The sequence below is a fragment of the Rhinatrema bivittatum genome, chromosome 6 (genome assembly GCF_901001135.1).
Source record: "Rhinatrema bivittatum chromosome 6, aRhiBiv1.1, whole genome shotgun sequence".
Classification (NCBI taxonomy): domain Eukaryota; kingdom Metazoa; phylum Chordata; class Amphibia; order Gymnophiona; family Rhinatrematidae; genus Rhinatrema; species Rhinatrema bivittatum.
This window is the reverse complement of record NC_042620.1, coordinates 143,288,786-143,308,427: the sequence shown is the minus strand read 5'-3', so window position 1 is coordinate 143,308,427 and position 19,642 is coordinate 143,288,786. Positions and strand designations below refer to the sequence as shown.

The 19,642-nt window shown below is 40.8% G+C and overlaps 1 protein-coding gene across 2 annotated transcripts in view; it reads left to right on the top strand.

The window, feature by feature from the left end:
* LOC115093777 (3-hydroxyisobutyryl-CoA hydrolase, mitochondrial-like) overlaps positions 1 to 19,642 on the top strand; it is a 295,490-nt gene that overhangs the window by 190,130 nt on the left and 85,718 nt on the right. For both annotated transcript variants that reach the window (XM_029606024.1, XM_029606023.1), the window contains exon 8: positions 16,355 to 16,500. In XM_029606024.1, coding sequence (XP_029461884.1) covers positions 16,355 to 16,500 — 146 coding nt within the window. The remainder of the gene's footprint in view (positions 1 to 16,354; positions 16,501 to 19,642) is intronic.

Below are 19,642 nucleotides of genomic sequence, written 5' to 3'. Positions count from 1 at the left end.
TCAAGGGATTACTGATAAGTGTTCATGCAGTCCTAGCTTGGGGTACCTAGAATCTTACGTGAGTTTAGTGTTTATGGTTGGTTGAGTACAGTTCTAGTTACCTGTTTTTAATCATGTTTTTAATCAAGTTTTTTGCTAGTCTGTCCACAGTTGCTTTTGAAAAGAATACTGGCAGGCTGGGGTTACTGCAGGGGTTATATATACTGTGACATCAGCTTGCTCAGTCTCCATCTGTTGAGGAAAACAAAATTATCAGATAAGTAATTTTTCCATTTGTGTGCATAAATGTCCTTTCTAAAATTGATCTAAACATACAACCACACATCTGTTCTTCCAAAACAAATGGACAATACTCAATAGAACAGATAATCTCTAATGGCATCCAAAACAATTTATATATAAACACTCATTTTATTAATTATTTCTTTATACTTTTCAAATCGACTACACGATGTAAATTGTATTTGTTTACCATATAAGCTACTACTCTCTGCTTACCTGCTCTGCTCTACAGTTAGAATAGTAATTGTTAATCTATCCCTTTTCTTCAAACGGCCTTGTTCTACTTCCCTGTTTTAATGTAACTTTCGCTTTCCGTGTTAACTGGTTTCCCCCCTTATTTATTGTAAACCGGTACGATAAGACCTGGTCTTGAGCATCGGTATATTAAAAGAATTTAAATAAATAAATAAAATAAATTTATTACCAAATATCAGAGTAATCTAAAAACAGCCACTGTTTTTTCCTAGATCTCTAACTATTTCTGATAATCACTCAACTCTTTCACTCTACAATCATCCACTCTCACATACCATCCTATCCCACAAACACACAAAATGTTCAGCTTTGGGAGTAGACACAAGATGGCGGCATAGTGTGCTGCTGTTCCTTACTTGTTTTTTGTTAGTTTTCTTCTTGGAGACTTATGCCTCCTAAACAGAAGGGTCGGGTAAGAGTTTTTCCCTTGGAACCCTCCCAGCCTATTGGACAGCAGCTTATCACCAGCTTCACCTCTGCATCAATAGCCTTTCAGGGAACTGAGGATCCCGATGTGCCTTGCCGCAAGGGAGCACGGCAGACGCAGATGGAGGAAGTTTCCCCGAGTCCTTTGGACAATAATCTAATGCTAGCGCAGAAATGTAAGTCACCATCCAGCACCGCGGCAATGACCTGCGACGTGACTGGAGCAATCGCTGATTCATCTCGCCCTGCCGAGGAGATTTGTTTGGAAGTAATAGCGGTCTCTTCTTTCTCTCCTTTGGCATCTTTGAAATGAGCAGCCTGGAAGAAGGTTTGGTTAGTGTTTCAGTGGCAGTGCCTTTGGTGAGCCAGAATATTTCTCCTATTGCTTCTCTTTCGATCCCTCCCCGACTGGCTGTAGTGCCATTAGATTCCCTTTGGGAGCTAATGTCTGTATTTGGAAGTTCCTAGAATCATGTATCCAAAATATGGATGTCCTCTCCTCTAGATTTGAACAGTCTATTTCATCTCATGAAGGTCAACTTGTGGCCATTAACTCTAAAGTTTCAGACATTGAGGAAAATTTGAAACAGATTCAAGCTTTCAATGTGGCCATAGTTAAGGACTGCATCTCTTTCTAAAAGGATTGAACATCTTGAAAATCAATCCAGGAACTTAAATTTGAGGCTACATAATTTTCCGAAGTTTATGGGGGAAATTCCGGATTTAACTTTGAGGAGATATTTCCTTGAAGTTTTGGGTTTATCTAATGACCAGTTGCCTAGTTTCTCTCGACTTTTGTTTCTGCCTAATACCTCTGCCAGTCCTAATTCTACTACTCATGAGTTATCTAATTTCCTGGAAAATTCTGATGTTGAAGTTATAGAGCGTAGAACCTTATTAGTTTTCTTTTTATTTTTCTCAGGATTTAAGTAAGGTAATGCAAAGGTACTTTAGGAGTATAAATTCCCTGTTTCATGGTCAGTCAATCAGAATTTTCCCCGATTTGGCTCAGGTAACTCAAATTTTTTGTAGACAATTTCTTTCATTATGCCAAGAGGCAATAGCAATTGGTTATTCCTTTAGATTGCTTTACCCATGTAAATGTGTAATAACCTTTAAAAAATGAGTGCTTCATTTTTTTTTATTTTTTTTTGCCTGACCAACTTAGAGTTTTTGGAATCTAGGAAATCCTTGACATCTTCTCTAATATTTTCCTCATAGGACATAATTTGCTATTCGATCTATGCTATGCCTGTTTACTTATATTAAGTTCTTAAATACTCGCTGTATTTTCTGTCTCTCCTTATGCTGAAATTTTGAATGAGATTGTATATTATTATTTGTATATTTGATGTTTGTAATCAGTCTTATGTTTGTAATAGCAGAGTGTTTTTGCTTTGTAATATTTATAAAAGTTCAAATACTCTGTTAACGCTCTCTATATCTTTAAAACACAAAATGTTCTATCCCGGCTCAATGTCTTACAGAAATGCACCACCCCTGCAAGCTATTGTTAAACACCTCGCAAAATTTCTAAAGCAAAAATCAGCTTATGAAAATAACAACTTATCTAAATATTATATGCTCATGGAGAAATATGACAGAGGTGTTAATCAAGAGGCAGTCTCTTATTGATGATATATAACACAACTGGAAGATCCTGGGTTTTTAAGTCGATATTTTGTAGGATTCCATAGATCACAGATGAACCCAATCAAAGTGAAACTGCACAGTTGTGAAGCAAATTCACAGGCTGCAATGCCAAATAGAAAAATGTCAATGCTTCCTGCTTAGGAAATGGTTCATCACCTTCATCTCTGCAAAAATGCAGATGGTATTAAATCCCAGTTTCTCTGTAGATGTATTCAAATAAAATAGCCATAACTTGCATCGGATGGGCTTTCAAAGCAATAACTTGCACTGCCGCTGTAGCAATCCAATATGCCCTCATATAGACGTAGTAAAAATCCCAATGCTGCAGTGTTTCGGCATGACCCTTATGCCTGCCTCAGGGGAGACTTAAGTCTCATTCTAAAAAAGAATCATTAATAATTATGCATGCCCGGTCTGCTATAACTCTCACATCAGTTTAGAAAAACAGGAAACTTACCATTATATTCAATATTATATATATTAAACCGCTGATACTGCTGCTTCTGCTTCCACTTGTGCATCAGGGAGGGGAGGCCTGCGCGATCGGCGCCCAGACCCATCGGGGTAAGGCCTCAATTTTTTCCCTTCCCCCCGGTGAGCCTGAGCTCTGATCCCACAGGCAGCGGCAAAAAGACCCGCCCACCAGCCCAAGCAACCAATCAGCGAGGGAGAGGGACATTTAAACTAACCTGAGCTCCGGCGCTGCTCATCTCCTGCTCAAACCGCTGATACTGCTGCTTCTGCTTCTACTTGTGCATCAGGGAGGGGAGGCCTGCGCGATCGGCGCCCAGACCCGTCGGGGTAAGGCCTCAATTTTTTCCCTTCCCCCCGGCGAGCCTGAGCTCCGATCCCACAGGCAGCGGCAAAAAGACCCGCCCACCAGCCCAAGCAACAAATCAGCGAGGGAGAGGGACATTTAAACTAACCTGAGCTCCGGCGCTGCTCATCTCCTGCTCAAACCGCTGATACTGCTGCTTCTGCTTCCACTTGTGCATCAGGGAGGGGAGGCCTGCGCGATCGGCGCCCAGACCCGTCGGGGTAAGGCCTCAATTTTTTCCCTTCCCCCCGGCGAGCCTGAGCTCCGATCCCACAGGCAGCGGCAAAAAGACCCGCCCACCAGCCCAAGCAACCAATCAGTGAGGGAGAGGGACATTTAAACTAACCTGAGCTCCGGCACACACATTTAAACTAACCTGAGCTTCCGACACACTCAACGAACAGCTCACTAACGATCTCAAAAATATAGATCTATCCAATCCCAACACAGCGGTGCTCTCCTGGCACAATATCACAGAAGCTGTAGCAAATAAACACTGCCCATCTATCTCGAAAAGAATTAATCCTTTAAAAAAAGGAAATCAACCTTGGTTCTCCAATGAACTCAAACAGATAAAACAAGAACTACGTCACAAGGAAAACAAATGGCGTAAAGCCCCTTCCTCCTCCACGCTTTCTTCTTACAAAGGAACCTTACATCATTACAGGTCATTAATTTTAAAATCAAAAAAAGTTTTTTACGCCTATAAAATCCATGATCTCCAATATGACGCGAAGGCTCTCTTCTCATATGTGTCTCAAATCACAAAGTCACTACCACCACCGATCCCAGACGAACAAGCTCAATCCAAGGCAAACGAGCTAGCCATTTTCTTTCAGCAGAAGATATCAAACACGCTCTCACTCCTCCCACCCAATAACAACACCCTCGCTTCATTTACCAATACCCATATGCTTAAGGGAGCCAAATTAGACAACTTCGAATTAACTTCATCTAAAGAGATTGAATCCATTCTCAAGAAGCAGAAACCATCCAGCCACCCCTCAGACAACCTACCAACCAAGTTACTCCTACTCATACCAAACACAATTTCTGGACCTCTGGCCAACATCATAAACTGCTGCTTAACCCAAGGTTTGTACCCAAACATCCTAAAAAACGCCTCTCTCAAACCCCTCCTTAAGAAACACAACTTAGACCCTAGTGAACTAGCTAATTTTCGCCCTATATCGAATCTTCCATTCTTAGCCAAAATCACAGAAAAGGTGGTTAACACCCAGCTCTCAGAGTATTTAGAAGATTACAATATACTATATCCTTCACAGTATGGTTTCCGCAAATCACGCAGTACAGAAACCCTGCTCATCTCCCTAACTGACCATATTATTATGGGACTTGACAAAGGACACTCTTTTCTGCTAATCCTCTTAGACATATCAGCGGCGTTCGATACTGTCAACCACGCCATTCTCCTGAATCGTCTATTAGACATAGGCATCTCAGGACAAGTCTACAACTGGTTCAAGTCTTTCCTTAGTGATAGAAGCTTCAAGGTCAGAATAAATAATAAAGAATCACCACCAACAAATTCATCACTAGGAGTACCTCAAGGATCCTCCCTGTCCCCCACACTTTTCAATATCTACCTCCTCCCCTTGTGCCAATTGTTAACAAGTCTCAACCTTATTCACTACATTTACGCAGATGATGTGCAGATCCTGATCCCCATAACGGAATCCATTACCAAATCACTCTCAATCTGGAACAACTGTCTACAATCTATCACTAGTCTCCTCAACAGTTTAAATTTGGTCCTCAATGCTAACAAGACTGAACTCCTTCTCATTTCCGCCAACCAAGACAACTTCCAATCACAGACCCATCATAACCACGCCCTCACTCATACTCAGGTTAGAGACCTGGGGGTAATACTCGATAACCGTCTTAACCTAAAGAGTATGATTAACACTATCACCAAAGACTGCTTCTTCAGACTACAGGTATTAAAAAGACTCAAACCTCTCTTATATTTCCACGACTTTAGGACAGTTCTTCAATCCTTGATATTTGCCAAAATAGACTACTGCAGCGCTCTCCTCACAGGTCTACCCAGCTCAACCATTAAGCCACTTCAGATGATACAAAATGCTGCTGCCAGAATCCTAACAAGCACCAACCGGAGTGATCATATTACACCCATCCTCCGAAATCTACACTGGTTACCAATCAACCACAGAGTCCTTCACAAATCTTTATCATTAATACATAAATCCATCTACGATCTCCTTTATCTCGACCTTGAAATTCCATTAAAACTCCATACTTCTAATAGGCCAATGAGAGAAATATCCAAAGGAACACTACAAGCCCCTCCAACCAAAGCCACGCGACTCATTGCATCCAGGGACCGAGCATTTTCAACAGCAGCCCCAGCTATCTGGAACAACCTCCCTGCTGAACTCAGGTTGGAACCTTGCCTGCTAACTTTTAAAAAAAAACTCAAAACGTGGTTGTTCCGCCTAGCCTTCCCAGAACCCTGGGATACACATTAGACTTTATCTACTCACGAACAATTATACGAACAATTATACCTCCCCTCATCTGATTCCTGGACAGCATGGATACCAACTCTAACATGTGGACTAATTCTATTCTGAACTATCTCTAGTCCGGAATTTGTTATTTCTCTTTTCTTTAACTTAACTTTATCTCTTTTCTTCCAGCTACCTAAGCTTCCAAGTTCACGGTCCTCGTTTAATGTAACTTTGTCTCTTCCTTTACCTAATTATTTTTATCCCTGTTCGATGTAAACCGTCCTGATATGGTATTTAACCATGAAGGTCGGTATAGAAAAATGTTAAATAAAAAAAAAAAAAAAAAAAAATATTCAGCATCTAAAACTGAACCAGACTTAGCACACACAAAAGTATGATCATAACCCACTTTTGTGTATACTTTTACAAACACTAAGAGGCACTCTGGGGGGGTGAAGTTGGGGTGGAGCTACAACTTGTGCACATACTTCTTGATTTTAAAAACAATATTCAAAGGAGTTGCATGCATAAAGTTAGCATATCCACACATAAGTAGCTTGTGTTTGCGTACAAGCTATTTTATAAACATCAAAAGTACGCATATATTTTTGATTTTGCGTGCACATTTACCTGCACAAGAAGCGGGCAGTCTAGAGTCATTCTGAAGTGGAGTCAAGAGGTTTGCACGTCAAGTTGCTATTTTATGAGAGAGTTATGTGAATACATTAAGCAACTTATTTGTGCAATTTTACACCTGCTAATTAACTAATGCAGTTGATAGTCTTGACTTTTGTCTACTGTTATTGGGTTGGAGGTCTGGATGAACTGAGGGAAATGCAGAGTGAAAGTAGTAAGAGGGTCTCTGTGAACTGGCAGAGGTATTGGCAAACTGGTGATTGCAGGTGAATTTGCATATTTTTTTGCACATAAAATATAGGCACATGTTTATAAAATAGGTAGAGAAAGTATGTGCTTTCAATGCAATGCAATGCAAATATTCATGTATACTGAAAAATATGCACATATGTTGACGGTTGTCATATTTTATAATCTATGTGGACCAGATATGTGCAGATTATAAAATACTATAGAAGATCTGTGTGTGCCCATACACACTTGTATATGGGGTTACGTGGAGATCTTTGAAAGTTATCCTTTAAGTATGTAAGTTACCCCACACAAATTACACCTTGCCTGGAGCAAGTGTAAATCTCTGCAAGGTAATTTGTGCACATACTCTGCCAATTGTCCACTGATTTTCAAAGCAAATTTATGTGCGCATGTTCGCTTAGAAAATGCTTGGAAAGTCTGCATGCATGATGTATACACAGACTTTACCACTATGTGGACTGTTATAAAATGACGGCCCTATTCTAAAAGGGCCATGCGTGTAAATAACAGGGGTTATGCATATGGCCGGGCCTTGCGCATGCTGCCTGCATTTTTGGAAGGGCTCAGCTATGCGCGTAATCCCCGTTAAGCGCCGAAGTGCTGGGCCTTTCCAAAGGGGTGGGTTGGGGGCGGAGGGCGTAGGGCGGGTTGGGACAGCATGTAACTTACTTCTGCTCATCAGAGCAGGTAAGTTACAGAGCAAAAATAAATAGGGTAGGTAAGTAGGGGTTGGGGTGGAGAGGAGAGGAGAAAGATTAGGTAGGGGGTTAGGGAAGTTCCCTCCCAGTCCACTCCTTAATTGGAACTGGAAAAAAGGCCAATCGAGTCGCCGTCCGTAATTTGAACATTCCCCCCATGCGTGAGTCACGGGCTGCCCGCACAAACGCACAGACATCTGATTTTATAACATGCGCGTGGCGGCGCGCACATATTATAAAATTGGTGCGTCCATCTGTTCGCACCGGGAACCAAGCGCGTGGGTCTTAAAATCAACCCCTTATTCTCTTGGTGCCAAAATTACATTTTAAGTTTAAATAGCAGATATTGGCAGGAAGAGGTCTGTGTCCAATGTAGACCTGGAAGGATCCTGATTCTCATAGAACACCAGAATGTAAGAATTGCTATACTGGGTAAGACCCAAGGGTCCATCAAGCCCAATATCCTGTGTCCAGCAGTGGCCAGTCCAAATTTACATTTACTTGGCAAGATTCCAAATAGTATGTAGATGTCATGCTGCCAACACCCAGGGATAAGTAATGCAATCAAAAAAGCAAACAGAATTTATTTATTTATTTAAAAACTTTTCTATACCGTTGCTAAGTTAAATACCATCGCAACGGTTTACATGAAGGCACATATTTAATGAGGGTAAAAGCGTTCTATAGTACATTCTAACAGGTGCCGTTAAAGGTTCGGTTACAATATATCATTAGACATAGACATTTAGCGAAGAAGTTCATGACCAGTTGTACCAAGGTACTTACACGGGTGGTTTTATCACACATAGTATTATAGTTATGTTTGTTGTTGTTAGGAATTATTAGGAAGGGAATGGAAAATAAAACAGAGGATATCATAAATGCTCTGTATCGTTCCATGGTGAGACCGCACCTTGAATACTGTGTGCAATTCTGGTCACCGCATCTCAAAAAGGATATAGCTGCACTGGAGAAAATGCAGAGAAGGGTAACCAAAATGATAAGGGGCATGGAATGGCTGCCCTATGAGGAAAGGCTAAAGAATTTAGGGCTCTTCGGTTTGGAGAAGAGATGACTGAGGGGGATATGATAGTCTACAAAATCATGAAAGGAGTTGAACAAGGTAATGTAAATTGGTTATTTACTCTCTCAGATAATAGAAGGACCAGGGGCACACTGTGAAGTTAGCAATTAGCTCATTTAAAACAAATTGAAGAAAATTCTTTCACTCAGCGGATAGTTAAACTCTGGAATTCATTGCCAGGGGATGTGGTTTCAGCAGTTAGTGTTACTGGGTTTAAAAAAGATTTGGATAAGTTCCTAGTTGTTAAATCCCTAAACTGCTATTATGATAATTAATAAGCAATAGTAGCTTGTGATCTATCTAATGATTGGGTATTTGCCAGGTACATGTGACTTAGATTGGCCACTGTTGGAAACAGGATACTGGGCTCAATGGACCCTTGGTCTGACCCAGTATGGCATTTCTTATGTTCTTATGTTACTTGGTTAATGACGATTTATGGACTTTTCTTCCCAGAGCTTGTTGAAACCTTTTTTAAACCCAGCTACGCCAACAGACTTTACTACATTAACTGGCAGTGAGCTCCAAAGTTTAATTGTGCATTGAGTGAAAAAATATTTTATCTGATTTATTTTAAAGGTGCTACTTACTAACTTCAAGGACAGTACCAGAATCTTTGATTTTTTGAAAGAATAACCCGATTCACATTTATCCTTTTTATTCCATTCATTATTTTATAGACCTCTGTCATATCTCCCCTCAGCTGTCTCTTCTCCAGGATAAACAGCTCTAATCTCTTTAGCCTTTCCTCATAGGGGAGCTGTTCCATCCCCTTTATCATTTTAATCGCCCTTCTGTATACCTTTTCCAGTTAAGCTATCTTTTTTTTGAGATGTGGTAACCAGAATTGTATACAGTGCTCAAGGTGCAGTCTCACCAATACAAGAGCAAGCAATACAGAGGCATTATGACATTCTCTGTTTTATTCTCCAGTCCTTTCTTAATAATTCCTAAAATTCTATTTGCTTTTTTGACTGCTGCTGCACACTGAACTGAGGATTTCAAAGTTTTATCTACGTTGAAGCTAAGGTCCTTTTCCTGAATGGTAACTCTTAATATGGAATCTAACATTGTGTAACTTTGGATTATGATTCTCTATGTGCATCACTTTGCACTTGTCCACATTAAATTTTATCTGCCAATTGGATGCCCAGTCTCCCAGTCCTGCAAAGTCCTCCTGCAATTTTTCCCAATCCGCTTGTGATCTATCGGCAAAGAAATGAACATTGTATTGGCAAGAAGGCTTTAAAATGTCAGCTTAATTCAAATATCTTTTCAAAGTCCATTATTTATTCACATACAAAATAGGGAAGCAATTTTTTAAGAAGGCAACAGTAATTGTTTCACATTCACTAGTTTGTTCCCCTCATATTGTGCAGTCCCATGTTTTTCTCTCTGTGTGATTGATGACCATCTGGGTTAGCAATTGAATTGAAGGGCTAGAAGGATTAATTGCTTTAGGATGGACTGTGCACTTATATATGAACAAGTCAAAACACAACCCTGCTGAACACAGATTAGTAGAGTTTGGATTATTGATGCCTGAACGATCAGAATGGTTATAGTTGACAGCAGTACAACTAGAGGCAAGCCATGCTTGCCCTCATCTCTACAACACAAACTAAAACAAAATAAAAAAGGAAAAGTTTAAGTAATAGCTTGCCATAGAACACTGCATATAATTTAGAACCTTTTTTTTCACAATTCTTTATAGCAATTACAGTAATAGCAAAAACAATATAATTCAAAGCAATACAATGGATTCGTTTAGCATTACAGAAATAACAAACCAAAAGATTTACAACATTATTGTTCCTTCAGTAATACTAATAAGACATACTTTGAAGAGAGAAAGAAGAAAGATAGGAGCAGAAGAGCAAGGGAGTAAAAGATGATGGAAGAGAAGGAAGTGGGATGGAGGGAGTGAGCTGCGAGAACTATACCCACGCTTGATTATTTAAATCATCACTTTGGTTTTATTGAATACAGTGTCTATTCACAATCGAAGAAAATAAGCCAGTATTGAACTGAAAAAGTCCAGGTCAACATTTAATGTATATATTCTGTTCTAAGCTGCAATTATGTCGCTAATCCTGTCATTTATCATGTAAAGTAGTGGTTCTCCAAAATCATTTAAATGCTTCTTTTGCCACACAGTGCTGTAGCCAGCCAGTGTCAAACAAATGTGTTAATAGATAAAAAGTATTGAAATCATGAAGAACACAAATACTTGCTCTTATAGGAATACTACACTTTGAGGTAGATTTTCAAAGGGTTACACGCGTAACCCCTGAAAACCTATCCCTGCACGTGCCAAGCCTATTTTGCATAGGCTCGGCGGCGCACAAGCCCCGAGATGCGCATATGTTCCAGGGCTTCGAAAAAAGGGGCGGTCTGGGCATGGCGGTGGACCGGGGGCAGTCTGGGGCGTGGCCGTGGGCGTGGCAGCGGTCTGTGGGCGGGGCCAAGTGCTCCGGCACAGCGAGTTACGCCTGCCAAAGGCAGGCATAACTCAACGAAATAAAGTTGGGGGGGATTTAGGTGGGCTGGGGGGTGGGTTAGATAGGGGAAGGGAGGGAAAGATGGGGGGGGACGGACAAAAAAGGTTCCCTCCAAGGCCGCTTCGATTTCGGAGCGGCCTTGGAGGGAACGGGGAAAGCCATTGGGCCTCCCATAGGGCTCGGCACGCGCAAGGTGCACAAGTGTGCACCGACCCTGGATTTTATAACATGCGCGCGGTAGCGTGCACATGTTATAAAATCAGGTGTACGTTTGTGCGCACCAGGTGGCGCACACAAAGGTACCCTGCGCGCGTAACTTTTAAAATCGGCCCCTTTGTCTATACTGAATAGCTAGTCAGAGGGCAAACAAAAAACAGGAGTTTGTGTGTTTTATATTAAATAGGTAGTCAGAAAAGCAGGCAAAAACCAGGAATTTGTGTGTTTGTATTAAAAAGGTAGCCAGAAAGTGGAAATAAGCTAGGAGCAGTGATTATCTAAGTAAAAAGGTTGAAAAAGGTCAGTTACTCACCTTGGAAAGGATTTAGAGTAGTGTGATTCATTTGATTAGGTTAATCAGAACAGCAGTGAGTCACTCAGGATAACTAACTGTAGTGAAAATCTCCAAAGGGGTTGTTTTGTACTAATTTACCATAGAAGCAGAAGATATATTGCAAGGGAAGAACTCACTAACCCACAGTCCAGTGGGAGCACGGAGAGGAGAGGATCACCTGGCTAGTGGCTGAAAAGAATCAGTAAGTACTAGTTGAGCAAATGTTTAAAACTTAAAAGTATTGGGGAGAAATAAAACTACTGGGGTATATTATTTAGTGTGTTTGTGTGTCTGTATTGAATAGCTAGTCAGGCAAAAACCAGGAGATTTGTGTGTATTTCCGTACCCTCCCACCCATCCCTAGCTCATCCTTTAATTTATAGGCAGGTGACACTTTTACACTAAAAATAAAAATTAATACAAAAAAATGAATTGGCCTTTTAAGTAAAATTCAGAAATTCCCCACACCTTATTAAGAGTTTAATCGTTCCCTTGTAGGTCACTACCAGATATATATAGTGAATACACGAATACATTTGAAGGACCCTAATTGTACGCAGTCCTGCTCCCATAGCAACCTAAAACTTAGGGAATGAACAAATTTAAGGTGAAGGCAGCAGTCCAGCAGCAAGATGGGGCCTCCCAGTCTTCTGCATCATGTCACATGTATAACTTTTTTTTAACCCGCCGGTGAGAAATTGTATGTATTCATCCGATGCAAAGAGCTCCTGTCTCTCAGAGAACGAGTTCGATCTCTGGAGGCTAGAGTGCCAAACCTGGAGGAGATGAGGCACACAGAGAGGTATATAGATGAGACCTTCAGGGACATCGTAGCCAAGTCCCAACTCCAGTCTGGCAGCTCTGGTGCTGCCTTGGAGGAGCGACCAGGATATTTCAGCGTTGGGGACAACCAACACTGGGGCTATGAGTATCATGGACCCTTTGTCCTGTTGTAGCTTCACTAGAGTTTTGGTTATGAGCGGTATTGGAGGATACGCATATAGTAGGCCTGAGTTCCAAGGGCGAGCGGCGAGCAAAGGCGTCCTTGGCTGGCTGGTTGTTCTGTTTGTGTAGAGAACAGAATTTGTCCACTTTGTGATTCAGATGTGATGCAAAGAGATCCAGTGTTGGAAATCTTGTCTTACCAATCTTTTAGAATTTTTTGAAGGTGTAAATAAACATGTAGATAAAGCTGAACCAGTTGATATAGTGTATTTAGATTTTCAGAATACATTTGACAAAGTCAAACGAGAGACTCCCCGGGAAATTGCATAATCATTGGATAGGAGGCAGTGATGTGTAATGGATTGGTAAATGGTTAAAAGGCCGGAAATAGAAGTTTGGATTAAATATGTTTTCCAAATGGAGTAAGGTCATTAGTGGAGTACCTCAGGGATCGGTACTGGGAAATGTGCCATTTAAGATTCATAAATGTTCTAGAAAAGGGAACGACAAATGAAGTGATCAAATTTACAGATGACACAAAATTATTCAGAGTTGTTAAAACATTAGCAAATTGCAAGGAACTGCAGAAAGACCTTGAGACTAGATGACTGGGCAACTGAATGGCAGATAAAATTTTAATGTGGAAAGGTGCAAAGTGATGCATATAGGGAGTAATCCCAACTACAGGCACATGATGCTGAGTTCTGTATTGGGATTCACTACCCAGGAAAAGGACTGTGGAATCCTTGGGGACAATACATTGAAATCCTCTGCTCAGTGCATGGTAGTGGTCAAAAAAGAAAATAGAATGTTAGGAATGATCCAAAAAGAAGCGGAGAGTAAAATGGAAAATATTATGTGGCCTCTATATCAAGCCATGGTGCGACCGCACCTTGAGTTTTGTGTGCAGTTCTGGTCATCCCCAATCAAGAATGACATAGTGGAGCTGAAAAAGTGCAGAGGAGGGAAATGATGCGACTGAGAGGGAACATGATAGAAGTTTGTAACACCATGAGTGTAATGGTTAAATAAAGGACAGTTATTTACCCTTTTAAATAATACTAAAGGAGGGACACCATGAAACTCGCAATCAGCAGATTCAAAACAAATCGTAGAAAGTACTTTTTCACTCGCTGCATTATTAAGCTGTGGAGTCTGACAGAGGACATGATCAAGGTGACTGTCACAGCGGGATTTAAAAGGTTTGGACAAGTCCCTGGAGGAAAAGTCCATAATACATTATTTGCCAGGTGGAACAAAGAAAGCTATTGCTCTCTGAGGGCGCGAGTAACAGGAAATAGATCTGCTTTATGGGATCTGCGTCAGAGAGAGGATGCTGGGCTTGAGAGACCTTGGTCTGTCCCAGCTTGGCAATTCTTATGTTCTTATGCTGAAAACTCTGTGCTGTCTCCAGGAAGGGGTTAGGAAGCCCTGGCTTTGGATATGTTATTTTTAGTAAGGGTGCTGCTCTGGGTCGTATTGATCACAGTTTAGGGCAAAATATTTTATTTAATTTTTTTCACTATTTTGTTTCCATCACCATCCCTGGGAGGCTGTTTCATGCATCCTTTGCCTCCTAATGAAGAAACAATTCTTTTTGTTAATTCTCTGTCTCTTCCCTTTCAGCCTTGTATCATGCTCCTCTTGTTCTAAAACCTCTCCCTTTCTAAAATGTTTGCCTTCTGTGCATTATTTGTGCACTTGAGGTATTTGAAAGTGTATTGCATCTTTCTTTTCCCTCTTCTTATCTGGGATATTCATGTTTTGATCCTCAAGTCTTATCTCATAGGGCTTACAGTATACACCATGCACCATTTTGGTGCCTCTTCTGTGAGCTGACACTACCGTACCTATATTCCTGTAATGATGAGACCTCTAGAACTGGGAACAGTCCTTCAGGTGACAGCTCAAAAGTGATTTGTATTATCACCATCTTTTTTTTTTTTCATTTGTCATCTCTCTCTAGCATCCTAGCATTCCATGGAGACTGCATCTTTGGCATTTCTCAGTAGTTCATCTCTTATTGAACTGTTCCTATAGGTTTCTTTGCCCTAAGTATATACCTCCTGGTGGAAGGAGTTTCACCAATTAATACTTATTTATTTATTCTGTAGGAAAATGAGTGGCAGGCAAAACAATGGGTAAATGTTCAGAGAGACATTGAGCAGCTAACATATCCAGCACTATAGCTCACTGCAGAATGGCACCCCCTGCTGGAGCTTCAGTACAACATTATAGTGGGTGGCAGGATTCTCACTTTGGGCTCGAGGGCTAGGGGGTAGACTTCATGTTGTCATCAGGAGAGAGGGGGGATCTGGCAGCTGATTGCAGGGCTGCCTCCATTTTGACCTTGGGAAGAAGGGGCAATCAGGCTGCTGAACAATTGGCATTGGCCTGTTGATTGTGGGGGGGGGGGGGGGAGTTTCATTTTGATAGTGAGTGGGAGGGGAGAGGGAGCTCAGTTAGTTTTTTTCTGGCAAGTTGACTATGGTGAGAAGCAGTGATTATTCTGAATGCAACATTAAGAGAAATGCTTTGAAAAAGATGATGGGGTTGAAGATGGTGTTGCTCTGCTTTTGGAAGCAGGGATGCACTCGTTGTTGAAAGCTGGTGATTTTTTTTTCAAAGATATGAAGTTTCTGTTTTGTTAATTTCCAATGAACAGCTGAGGACATAATTTCCACAAATAAGTAGGTGATCGCACCTTGCAGTAATCAAATATGATCTATCTACCACAGGTTGCAAAGTCTTTCATCATATGGTTAGGATATGGGATAGAATCACACTTTTCTGACCAGAGATTTCAAATCATGTTACAGTAGATTAAGGATATCATTAATGACACCCATATTGGGTACTGAGCATGTGACTGATTACTGATACCCCCCTGAGATAGTTCATAGTAAGTGAAACACAGCACGTGTTGGGGAAACAATTGATACTACCAAGTGTGCATGTGGATCATTATTGGGAAGTTTAGATTTGTATATGTAAGACATGTAGGTAACCATACGGTTTTAGTTTTTTGATATACATGGAATGCTTTTCTAATATATGTTTTTTGTTGAAAGTATGTTTAATAGTTTAATCATGAAACCTTTTGATAATATGTAGAATTTTGGTTGTAACATAGATCCTCCCATCTCATTAATGTAAGACGTGGAGGAATGTGAGAAGCACTTTATCTGTTCCATATACAAAGCTTTTCAAAATGGCAGCCAAGATTTCAACTGCTTCTGTAGGGACCCGAAGGCTCACATAGTTGCAGCAAGCGGTCTCTGAGAAGACATGCATGATGTTTTTAAGAGTCAGTGGCTCTGGTTAAGGAGCATCGGTCAACGTTACAATCATTATCAGCTGCGGTGGGGGGACCAGCTGGCCCCTGCCTGGTGTAAGTACTTCTCTTACAGTGCTAGTTCCTGAAAATATAGGAATTGTGTACTATATGCAATTTCCTGAAGTACAGCAGTGTCATTGATGCTGGCATAAAATTTGTGTTTTCATTATTTTCTAAACTTTTCTGCTGTTTGCATGCATCTCATACTGGGAGATTTCCTTGTCGGATTCACAAAGAACTTTTCCCCATAAGCACAGGGTGGGATAAAACACCTCCCAAGTCAGGTTCTTTGTGCATGGCCCCTTAGAGGATAAAAATGAGGGAATATTACTGTTTGTTCCGAAATGATTTATAGAAAGTGCTGTTCGTATAATTCCTGAAACATTAGATTAATTTCCTTGGCTTTCCCTTGCCCTGCAGGGCTGTTTCCTGATGTGGGAGGAGGTTACTTCTTGCCCAGGCTCTCCGGAAGGATTGGCTGTTACCTTGCCCTGACCGGATTTCGTCTGAAAGGTAGAGATGTGCAGAGAGCAGGAGTTGCCACCCATTTTGTGGAGTCTGAAAAGGTACATATTCAGCAACTGAACGCACTCGAATAGAGACTTGTTTATAACGTGCCCCTCTAAAAGGAGGTGGCAGGATGGTCCTGTTTTAATAAGAAAATTCACAATAGCAGCAGAAGAACAAAAGCTGCATTATAAAGTCTATTTTTGTCGCTAGGCTACACTGTGTTCAGTGTAATATATGTCAATAAATGCTATTTAATTGACAATAAATGTCAATAAATGTGTCAATAAATGCTATTTAATATTCAGGTTGCATCTAGCTGTCAATATATAACCTATGGTTTGTGGTGTATTGCTTTATTTAAAAAAAAACAAAAACGCAAATATTTTCCTCTTTTTGTGTCTAAGCATCAGAATTTCACCCTGGATGCTTATCTCTGGAAAACCAGAAATCATGCAGCTATTGTCCGAGATTTTTGAAATTGCTATCATTCTGTAAATCAGTTGTTTTTGCTCTCTCTCCACCACCTTTTAATGGATGTAGCTGCATACAGGCAGGATGTGTTACATAGGCACATAATTTATTTTAAGCAGCGTGCATGTATATTCTCTATGCAAAACGCCACACACCATATAGCAGTTATAATTGTGTGCATGTAGTTTTGCCAGGGTAATTTTCAAAGCAGACTTGTGGGCACGAGTCCACTTTAAAAACTGATGTAACTTATGCACTTATTTGCCAGCTAACTTTTATGTGCAATGTTACATAATTACCCCCATGATGAAGTACATGAGAAGTGAGGACAGCTAACATTGCAAGCAAGTAGATGGATGGCTTCCAAGCTTCACACATTGCTTTAGTTTGTGTGCTTGAGAGTTTCTTGGTTTGTTTTGTCACCCTGCACTTCATGATGTGAGTGCTTAGGTTCAGAATGGCCCTATTGCTTCAAGTTTGAGACAGAGTTCAAGTCCTGCCTTTAATGCAGACATGTGCTATGGCCTTGGTCAAATTACATTGTCTCACGTGTCCACAGGGAAGATATACTTAAAACATGCGCGTGCACACCCAGTTTATAAAACGTGTACATGTATACCAGCACATGCACACGCTTGTAAATAAAGCACATGAATACATTTTTGCCCTTATCCTGATAAATTCCGAGTTACCAGCTAAGTAGCAGCACTTATCCAGATAAATTCCACTTGATCTGGCTAAATAGCAATAAGGCCACTACTTAGCCATATAAGTCTTAACAAGCTACATATCCAGCTAAGTTGGATAGCTGGTTAAGTGGAAAAGTGCTACTTGCTGCTGCTACTTAGCCAGATAACTTGGAACTTATCTGGATAAGTAACAACAAAGCGCTACTTAGCCAGATAACTTGGAACTTATCCGGATAAGTAGCAACAAAGCACTACTTAGCCGGATAACTTGGAACTTATCCGGATAAGAAGCAACAAAGCGCTACTTAGCCGGATAAGTTGGAATTTAGCCGGAAAGTGTATGCAACTGGTATTACCTGCATATTTTTACTTCTAATTTTAAAGTTATACATGAGTAGATTTAGCACACATAAGTTAGATGCATTTATCCCCTGTAAGTGTGTTTTTACGTGTGTAAGTTGGTAGATTGTCTAACATACGCGTGGTAATGAAATTACCAGTTTTACCAATTAGTCTACCAGTTTGCAGGTCATTGACACGCCTGCTCTTCAGCCTGAAGTCGTTCCCCCCCCCCCCCCCCCCCCCCCCCCCCCCCCCCTCCATTTCACCCAGATCCCTCCACCCAGTCAGTATTTCACTTTTAAGATGTTTACAATTAATTACTCCAGATATAGAGCAGGAGTAAATATATGCGAGTAAGCTGCCAAATTTACATGTGCAAATGTTGACCCCGCCCCGAATAGCAGCACAAAATTAGAAATGGTACATGAAAACATAGAAACTGATACAACTTTGGTAAAATACAGAAAGCGATGAAGCCAAAAAGGTGATCACGTCATTTTAAAATACAGTAATCCCGATCTATCCCTCTAGCATACTGTAACCAATATGGAATCTCTAAAACCCAAGGTGCATAGTTCCTGTGCCCCTACAGGTTTCATATACTCCTCACGAAGGACCAAGATCCACTGCATTCCTTGCTCAATGAAATTTCTTCCCCCCCCCCCCCCCCCCCCCCTCTGAGAGATCTACATCAAAGTCCCAATCAGTTATCCCGATTGAAAAGATCTTAACCATTGAGAATCAAACTCCGGGCTTTATGTGGTAGGGCTTGTAAATATGGTTCCCAAGTCTCCAAAAAGAAACGTCCATGTTTCGGTGAGCTTCTGGATAGCATATTGTCCATTAGCGATAACTGATGAAAATGAGTTCTCCAACCCCAGAACGAAGGGGGTTCCACATCCCGCCAATGCAGCACATGTGCAGATTTACTTATACGTGTATTTTGAGGTATACTATTTACATTCATATCTGCTGCAATTTACACAACTCTTTGAAAATTTATCTTTTAGATTTTAAGCTCCTTGTGGATGGAATACATCATACCTCTGTATGTGCTGAGCAGTCTGTCAGCACTATAAAAAAAAATAAAATAGTATTAGAGACTCACTATGTGGGTGCAGTTTAACATTTACATATAGTAACATAGTAATGACGGCAGAAAAAGACCAAAATGGTCCATCTAGTCTGCCCAGCAAGCTTCCCAAGGTAGTAACTGCCGCTCCATGCAGGTTACCCCCATGTAACTGTCATGTTGCTATTTATGATCTGATCTGAACACCTGAGATAACTGGTGATATAGAAATTACGTTGCAAGGATATGGATATAGCTGTTTTACTCTCCATCAAGCTCAGCCTGAAGATAGGTCTATAATGTGCCAACAAAAAGTATCAGTGCTTGCAGAGAATTTTTTTTTTTCCAGGACTAATATTTCTACTGGAGCTTTCCATCTGGCACACTACTAAAAGGTCATCAATGGGCCCTACATTTGCTCAGTGTTTTACAGCCTGTACAGAACCCTGCGCCACGATTGTCCCTTAAGAGATGATATTTAACCCAAACTTCAGGAGCTTCACTGGCTGCCTGTGGCCTTTAGGCTTAAGTTCAAACTAGTTTCCCTTGCATTCAAAGCTTTATATGATGATGCACTTGGCTATTTAACTAACTTGACTTTGTAAATATGTCCCTCAGCGTACC